The sequence below is a fragment of the Asparagus officinalis genome, chromosome 8 (assembly GCF_001876935.1).
Source record: "Asparagus officinalis chromosome 8, Aspof.V1, whole genome shotgun sequence".
NCBI classification, from domain to species: Eukaryota; Viridiplantae; Streptophyta; class Magnoliopsida; order Asparagales; family Asparagaceae; genus Asparagus; species Asparagus officinalis.
The window spans coordinates 128,614,676-128,623,674 of NC_033801.1; the positions used below are offsets into that span (position 1 = coordinate 128,614,676).

At 36.4% G+C, this 8,999-nt stretch overlaps 1 protein-coding gene across 3 annotated transcripts; it reads right to left on the reverse strand.

The window, feature by feature from the left end:
* On the reverse strand, positions 1,902-6,230 carry LOC109819802 (serine/threonine-protein kinase AFC1-like). 3 transcript variants are annotated; one of them, XM_020385718.1, is made up of 11 exons: positions 6,020-6,230; positions 4,579-4,750; positions 3,979-4,159; positions 3,849-3,897; positions 3,620-3,734; positions 3,315-3,406; positions 2,991-3,147; positions 2,844-2,908; positions 2,603-2,700; positions 2,330-2,435; positions 1,902-2,258 (listed from the first exon to the last, which is right to left on the reverse strand). In XM_020385718.1, the coding sequence occupies exons 1-11, from the start codon at positions 6,125-6,127 to the stop codon at positions 2,103-2,105; spliced, it is 1,299 nt and encodes a 432-aa protein (XP_020241307.1). In that variant the 5' UTR covers positions 6,128-6,230; the 3' UTR covers positions 1,902-2,102. The 3 variants fall into 3 exon arrangements, with proteins under 3 accessions (XP_020241307.1, XP_020241306.1, XP_020241305.1); XM_020385717.1 differs by lacking the exons at positions 3,620-3,734; positions 4,579-4,750; positions 6,020-6,230 and having other exon boundaries at positions 3,979-4,016; XM_020385716.1 differs by lacking the exons at positions 3,620-3,734; positions 3,849-3,897; positions 4,579-4,750; positions 6,020-6,230 and having other exon boundaries at positions 3,979-4,060.

An 8,999-nucleotide genomic window follows, 5' to 3' on the forward strand; every position in this document is an offset into this window, starting at 1 on the left:
ATTTTTACCTTTTTACCCAAAGTCCGCAGGTAAAGGCTACAAGATAGCCCGAACATGAATAGATTTTGCGCTGGGAGAGGAATATTATCAAGCGCTCCATCTTTTCAATAAGATGGCCACAATAGATCTGAGTCGACGAAGCATCACAAAGAAAGAGAGATATGAAGACAGTATAATAGAAAAACCTGATCCAAACCTTTTGTGTCCGGAGCAACAATGAGAAATGCATGGAAGGGGCATAGCACCACCTTGATACAGATGATGAACTTTTACCACCTTCGACGGAGCTCATCGGTCTCATCTTACCTGGGCTGCTGCTTCTTCCATCACATAAAGATGACTTGGCTGTAGTTTTCTGCGACGGGAATTAGAGAACATGTCAATATTTTCTGCATTAAAATTTGCAGGGAACTGAGTCTGAGACTCACTCAGACCTGCTCCTGCTAGCAAGTAAACCACTATATCCAACACTGAAAATCCTGCAACTTTTCCCATGCTCTCTCTTCACCACGAGGAAGAATCAATGAATTTTCAATGGAGTACTGACAGTGCAAAAGAAACTACTCTCCGAAACTTCAAAAAGGCAATAAATAAAATGTGTAATCCGACTTGTGTCCTTCTAACAGGCGACTAAGTCAAATAAAATAGTTCTACCATGCTAGTATATTCACATCATCCATAAGACGGCGGACTAGACTAATTTCAACCCTCATCAACTTCAACATGTTATTAAAAAAAACAAAAAAAAAATTGTAAACATCGTCAAAAGAATAGAGCACACAATAAAAAAAATTCAATATAGTGTGGTTTTCAGCAAGGCTTCCATACAGAAAAATAACCTGCTGGCTCTACCACTGTGGCATGACTGGCGGATTATCAGTCATAATGATTAAGCTAATAAACAAATCTTTTAAATACCCTACGCTTAAACAGTCCAATAAAACATGAACTAATCATATGACCCAGGTGACCAGGTCGATTGGAATGTGAGTAGTGATAAACTCTTCTCCCAAAAGTAATATATTAAGTCTAGATTTGGATAGAGGATGTTGCAGCGTGCTGATAATTGGGTGTTAGATACTCGTGTGAAATATTGAGAGAAGATGGAGGTAGTTAGTAAAGCACTTGGTCAAGAGAGAGAGAAAAGAAATTTAGATGTGAAAACCACTTGGGACTATTTCAGTTCTCCAAAATGGAGTTTCTTCATGGTCATAATGCTTTATGACCGCATGTGCGTAAATGTTTTATGGATCAATGTTGGGCAATTAAAAAACATGTGCACAAAATGGGTGTAGCAAAACTGTTAAAATTAAGAGTGGATATACAGTGAGGGCTGGGATAAGAAAGGAGTGTATTCATAGGCAGTTGGAGGCAGCTCCTATTGAGAACGAAATGAGAGAGAATTCATTTAAGATGGCCTGGTCATGTACAAAGGAGGTCATTAAATGCAGAAATTAGAAGGTTATTATCAATGAAGAGAGAATGACGACATGGTGTTGGTCAAAACTGTTAAAAAGGATACGATAATGATCAACTAAGTGGAGGAGAGACCCCAACAAACTGAATGAAAAAGTAGGATACTAGGATTCATGTAGCCGACCACGAAATTTTGGGTTACATGCCGTCTTCTTGTTGCTGCTGCTGTTATGGTAATAAATCCTCCAGACAAGAAGCCTCAAGTCTGCAAACAAACTAGTGATAAAGTAAATCTTAGAAGAAAAGGCAATTGACTTCTCACCTGACAGTACAATGCATACCTTGCTTCCGCAATGTGCTAACATCATGACCCAGATCCACATCAACATGCTGCTACATATCATCAAACTGCAGAAACTCGAAGCCAAGTTCAGTCAGAAAGATTAAAAAAAACTAGGGATTATAATAGCCTAATAGTTTAGCCATAAACCAAGTTTACGTAACATAAACCAAGCCTGTTATTGCTGTTTCAATTGGGTACATCAATCACATGAACAATTTCCTATACAACAGCAACAGCAATCTTACACATCTGATTAGCAAAATGTCTGCAGGTCAAGCTAATCACTCAGTGAAGCAAACCCTCATATCTTTTCCATCTTTTTTTCAGAAAAGAGACATTTTAGTTACACAGGATAACATATGCTAGTATTTCTGGTAAAGAAAGGGTGCCTGAGGGCTTCGTGTGCTTTCAGACGCTCTGCTGGTTCATACCGCAAAAGCCCTTGTAGCAGATCAATTAGATCCCCAGCAGAGTGATCAACATGTTGCATCACAAGGTTCTGCAACAAATCTCCATGTAAGTCCAATACATAACAAAAAATAAATAAGACTAAAATTTAATAATATCTACCTGAAGACGAGGCAATTTCCAAACTGCTCTCATGCTTTCCCTAGAAGTAGCCCCTTCAGGCCAATCCAACCGTACACCTCTCCGGAAATACTTCTCAGCTCGGCGGCTGCCAGCAGGAAAAAAGAAACAGAAAAGCCAAAGTTACTCATCTTGTATATTATCTGTGTATCAGAAAAGGCCTGGATCTACTACTCATCTTCTCATTAGCAGCTTAGCACAAGAAAATAGTAGATGTCCCTAAATATAGAAGAAAATAGGAAAAAGAAGACTTACTCTGCTCTGTGCATCATGTGCTGCGGCAATGGGCCTAACACCCTCTCCATCATAGCCAAGTGTTCCAAATTCTCATGAGTTTGAAAGAGTGCCTCTCCCTGTTGGTATATGAAAACCACAAATGAGCAAAGTGTCATGTAATGCATTTTAACCAAAAAGAGTACTAATTAGAACATAGCTAATCAAACATATAGCAACCACAAAACATAAATGGAGAAACAACCAATATGATGAAACTCACCGAACACAGCTCGACAAGGATGCAACCCACACTCCATAAATCACAAGAATAGTTCCACCCAAGTCCTTCAAAGAAAAAGGAAAAAAACAAGTATTGATAAATTCCTACCCATAAAAGAGAAGCCGTACCAACACAAACTAATTATACCGAGTATAACTTCTGGTGCACGATAATGCCGTGTTGACACCACATAGTTATGCTCCTGATTTTCAAATGTCGTGCTCCCAAAATCAATGAGCTTAATAGCACTGGACTTGGGTAAATTCTTTAGGTACGAACCATCCTTAGATGATCGTGGAAGAAACTGTGTGCATGAAAAAGTGAGGAAAAACATATAACATAAGCACTCATATAAAATTCCAAATTTTGTCGAAAAGATATTCACCCCTCCAACCAGGCATTCAAGACGGAACCAATTGTTTTAAGTTGTTAAATCTACGAAAAACTGGTTAAATGCATTGAAATGCCTACCTTATAATCAGGGATCTTGACATATTCCGATGAAACAAGGAGAATGTTCTCTGGCTTCAAATCAGTATGAATAAGCCTTAAGTCGTGCATGACTGTGTAAAGCAAAGAAACAACAGGAATCAAATTAAATAAGCTCTAGGTTTGCTCCAATAAATATTCTCATCCCCGAGAAGAAAAAGTTAGCAAATGAAAAATAGAACCCAAAAATAAAATAAATTATGATATTGGTTCTTTTTTTAATCCGTAAAGAATGCTCAAGCATTTCAGCTGGAGCATGAAATAAAGTATAGTAAGTATCCACACACATGCTACAGACTCCAAAAGCTGTCTTCCGAGCTCCCGAACTAGGTCGATAGGAAATGAACGGTAGCTATTTTTCCGAAGAAAATCATACAAGCTGGGTCCAAGCTTTTCAAAGACCTGTTGAACCATTTAAACCCACTTGCAAAATGTAACTACCCAAATGTTCAGGCAATAAGAGAACTTATTGCCTTCACAAATTAATCAAATAGAAGGCATCAACAAAATACTTACAATACATATATGATTACGATAGTCAAACCAATTCCGAATTTGCACACAACTGCAAAGAATAAAAATCTTATGCTAATGCAACTTGAACAGATTAAATCAAAAGGGTAAACATACGGAGAAAGAGTCCTACCGACTGCCACCAATATCATGCTTTGAGAGCTTCTGAAGAACATCAATTTCGACCATGGCAGCTTGACGGTACTTGTGAATCGATCTTACAATTTTGATTGCAACAAATTCTCTCGTTTGCAAGTCCCAACATTCTAGAACTTGCCCAAAAGTCCCTATCAAATATTTATGCACAAATGAGACTACGATGTACGTTTCGGAGCGGGAGGGGGAGGGGAGGGAGGGAGGAGGGAGAGAGAGTAACAATGAATGAGCAAAAAAGAGTAACTTGTTGAATAAATATGAAGACCAAATAAAGTGTGATCATACACATGCAAGAATCAAGCTTCTGTACGCTATTGGTGTAAATAAAATTATAGATGCTAAATAGCAATAAATGTATTGCTAGGTGACCTGGATTTTATAGCACAATTAAACAAATAATCTAGAGGATGATAAAGAGAAGAACTCAAAATTCTAGCAATCCCATTCTACCAATTTAATTTCTGGTTAGTAGTACAAAAGGGTCAGTAAGAATGACTGACTTTATTATAGAACTAAATCAAAGTCAGAAGCAATCAAACAGACAAGAGTATAAAAAAGAGAGAGATACGGAAATTACATCTAGGAGTTAGATTGTCACCAACTGCAAACACATAATGACCATCCTTGTCATCCTCTCTCCATGGAGGAGATGCATGGTGAGGCATTCCAGGGTAGTAGTATGAGGAGAATATATGGCTTGAGTCAACCCCATTCACAGCTTCCAGCCCACAATACATCTGCCTTGGTATCTATAAAGAGACATTTTTTCCAATAGAGAATGTCACACTTCAGTAGCTTTGTAGAAAATGCCAATGATCCCTCATACAGAAGATCCATTCATTTTTTTCTATACTAATACTTGTTGAAAAAAATAATTGAAAAGAGATACCAAAATAAAAGAGATTACAGCAATAGCATTTGACTGAAGAAAAAACAGATACATAAACTTAATCATGACAATAAATTTATCCACAACCACATAAATACATAAAACTAGCGATATAAATATCAACAAAAATGGGGGAAAAGCCTTCAAAGTTTCAGAACAATTCACTAATGCATCTCTAGCATAAAAGAAAAGGAAGAAAATTCACTAACAAAAAAAGAACTAGAAATTGAATGGAAAAATAAACCAAAATCATGAGAGGTAAATAACAAAATGAAATCTGTTAAAAAAAACAAATGCAGCACAACAACAGCAGCACAGCAGCAGCAACAAAGCTTTCACCCCAAGTTTTTGGTGCAGTTACATGAATCCTATTCTTCCATTTATTGCATTTTCTTAATTGCTTCCACGCAAGTCCACTTTGCCCCAGTAACTATAAACCTTGCTACTTATCACAGCCGGTGTATTAAGTGACCTCTCTTGTACATGACCAAATCATCTCGATTAGTTCTCTCTCGTTTTATGCTCCCTAGGAGCAATCTCTAATCTCCAACGAATGGAATCATTTCTTATCCTTTCTTTTAGTCTATACCCAGAAGACCATACTAACATTCTCATTTCTGCTACAACCACTTTTCACATGTATTGTTTTATAATTGTCCAACACTCTGATCCATAAGGCAATGTTTGTCTTAATAAGAAAAATTTACCTTTTATTAAACGCAACAAAATCTCAACTTTCAACGAAAAATTCAAAATAATTGACCAAAATATTTCCAACAGAATGATTCCGAACAGGATCAATTAACCTTTTGCTCAACGATCTACGAGATCTCAAAGAACATCTCTCTTCCCAAACTCTCTAGAATGCAAATTCGGAGTACGAAAGCAACAACTCTAAAAGCGAGACAAAGAATTATAGCTAACAAAATGCAATCAACAAGAATTGAAACATATATTATAACAAAAATAAATTCTGGATCAGATAATACAGGAACCGGACAATATCTATTCAAAAAACCGAATCAAATCAGCTGATCTGAAGAAACTAAGTAAAACCAACCAATTATCTCCCAAAAGTACAAAATTTACAGCAAAAAACATCAAAAAAAATAAATTAAATTAAATCGACCTTTGGTGGCGGGATCGGAGGCGGCATGTCCCAAGTAAGCCTCGGCCTCTTCCTCGGTCGCTTCTCCATGACGGCGTGAGGATACTCGGCGACCCATTGAGTCTCCATTTTCAAAGAGAGATCGAGATCGAAATTGAGATTAGATCAAAAGAGGGGAGAATATTCTTCATGCCCAATTTTCGAAGCCCTAGATATTTTCTTTTCCCGTTTCGAACATGGGGAGTAAATGGGCGGTTCGGGTCGACCCCACCAGCCCGCGGGATCGAGCGAACCCGATTTTGGGGTTTGTTTTTAACCGGAGTTAGCGGGAAACGATTTCTTGCGATATTATTTTTGGCGAGGTTTTTTCACAATAGTCCCAAACATTAGTCTTTTCTTTTTTTAAATGGATCACGTGATATTCATATTATCTTGTGGACAAAATTTGAAAACAAATTCATTTTGACATAAACTTCACGGGACTTGGAAGTCCGTGAAGTTTTTTACATAACAAAAATTCAAGGGACTTAAAGTCTTGTGAAATTTCGATCAATTTTACATCAAAACCGACCCAGTTTTAACCATCTGACTGAAACTGGGTCGTTTTGACAAATAAGATGCAAATGGATCGTTTTTTATAAATAAGTTTCAAATGGGATTTGTTTTCAAAATTTGTCCATAATCTTGTTTGACGGGGGAAAAGGTAATAACTAAAGTGTTAGCTCTAAAATTTTAGAGAGATTTATTGCTGTCTTTGTATATCTTGGTGGTGTTTAATGCAATTTACCCTGAGGCCAATTTACCTTTGACCATCTTATTCTCATAAAATATGAAATCCCGACAATTATAATTTCACTTATTAGTAAATTATTAGTAAATAGAGATAGGTTGTGGAAGATGCAAAAGTTGTGTAGTACAAATGTACAATTATTATCCATCGAATCTTTCGAAATCATCTTTAACTTTTACAATATTTTGTCATATTCTTTTTATATTCAATTCAATTTAATAAGTAAAAGAGAACCCTTCCTGGCTTCGCATATCATATAATTACCAGTACTCTGAATTATCATAAAATAAACTCTTTAGAGAGCGAAAGTCAGATCAATTTCTAGTGCACAGATGACTCAAAAACTTATAGTTGAATTTAGCATTTTTTTTCTTCCTCACAAATACTGTTTAAAATGTTGATTTTAAAGAGAATTCGAGAGGGAAAAATCTCCCATTTAGTGGGTGTTTGGTTGTTCAAAAGTGAATTGAAATTGTGTAAGTTGTTTTTTTTTTTTTGTTTTTTTTTTTTTTTTTCAAATAAATTGAAATTGTGTAATTTTTTTTTTTTTTTTTGTTTTTTTTTTTTTTTTGCAAATAATGTTTGCATCTACATCAGCATGTAAGTGGAATACAATATTTGCTTTAAAAAATGAATTTATTGTTGAAAATGCAATGCGAATATAGCGTGGCAAAAATTATCAATTAATAAATATAATTAAAATTGATTACTATTTCTGACACTTTCACGTGGCTTCACCATTTTTCACAGAAAGTCAAAATTGCATTAATTCTATGTGACAACTTTGGTGCATTTCACTTTCATTATACCATTTGCATGCAAACAAGCACATAAAATGTTAAAAGAAAGTCACTTCCTCACTTTCGTCTTTCACTTATATGTAAACAAGCACCCCTTAATGGGCTAAGAAAATTATCCCAACAGTCTAACACTACTATTGGAGTGATTTGTGTAAAACAAAACAAGATTTTGGTTTCTTCTTAGTCAAGGTTAAAATCTCCCATTTAGTGGGCTAAAAAAAAAATATCCCATGAGACTAATGCTGAATATGTACATCGGATCCACCGCCCCTAAAAATCTATAGGGCACCAAAAAGGGAATACAATATGAAAGATGGGAAAGGCCAAAAAAAGATTACTCCAAACAAAGAAAAGAACTTAGGTACCGTTTGGCAAAGGGTTAAGTGAGAGGTTAAGGAGACTTAACCCTTTCTTAACCTGCCAAACACAACAAATCTATATAATTGTTAAAGTAAGTTAATCCTTCATAATTTGCCAAACATAAAAAATATAGAAGGGTTAAGTTAACCCTTCTAGAGGGGTTAAAATGAGTTAACCCCTCAAAATGAGGGGTTTACTAATACTCCTATTTAGATGGAATAAGAGTTAACCCTTCTAATTATAAAGAAAATAGTCAAATTTATTGTTATTCCCAAACACTAAAACTGATCATAAGGGTTAAAATAAAACTTATTTAACGGGTTAATAATTTAGTCCTTCGGATTATCAAATAGACTAAATACATTAATCCTTCTCTTTAACCCCTCTTCATTAACCATTTGCCAAGCGGGGCCTTAAGTAACACTTCACTTTCCAAAACCCAACGATCAGGGGACCGAAGGAATTTAAGTTGTAACATTTAATTAGGAGGTTTATGAAGTGGAATTTGAAAGGGGTACGTAGGAAGCAGTTTATGAGAGAAATGTGATGAGCTGTGATTGGAGGGATTGTTATACCTTTGATTGATGAGCTGGAGAACTTTGTGCCCTTGATGTTAGGAAAAACATTCGACATCGGAGTATGAGAGGCCGCCCATACCGCATTTAATGTGATAACGATAGAGGGTAATGGAGTATGGGTGACATAAAAGCAGTGATTATAAGATCTAGCCGTACATTGAATGTATGGGCGACTACGTGGCGGGGTTATGGACGACATCCGAGGAGTCATTATAACATCATCTGGCTGTGCATTTAAAGCTTTGGCGACTAAGTGGCGGAGTTATGGGTACCATCTGAGGAATCATCATAACACCTGGTCATGCATTTGATGTGGGTAACGCTGACGAGACAGTCGGATATTTCCTTCATTGCATCGAGACTAATACTCTCTGGCGGAGTCCGATCTGAAGACGCCTAGTGACTCAGATTAGGATTGTTGGAGAGGCCAGCTTGGTTGGTCCGACTGTGTCTATATTTGGGTCGGATCCTTT

Bases quoted from the DNA above. Each gene is read 5' to 3' on its own strand.
- LOC109819802 (XM_020385718.1), bottom strand. From the start codon at position 6,127: ATGGAGACTCAATGGGTCGCCGAGTATCCTCACGCCGTCATGGAGAAG. The intron at 2,909-2,990 runs GTATAATTAGTT...TTTTCTTTGAAG, and splicing joins TGCACCAGAAGTTATACTCG to GACTTGGGTGGAACTATTCT. The intron at 2,436-2,602 runs GTAAGTCTTCTT...TCCTGCTGGCAG, and splicing joins CACATGATGCACAGAGCAGA to CCGCCGAGCTGAGAAGTATT.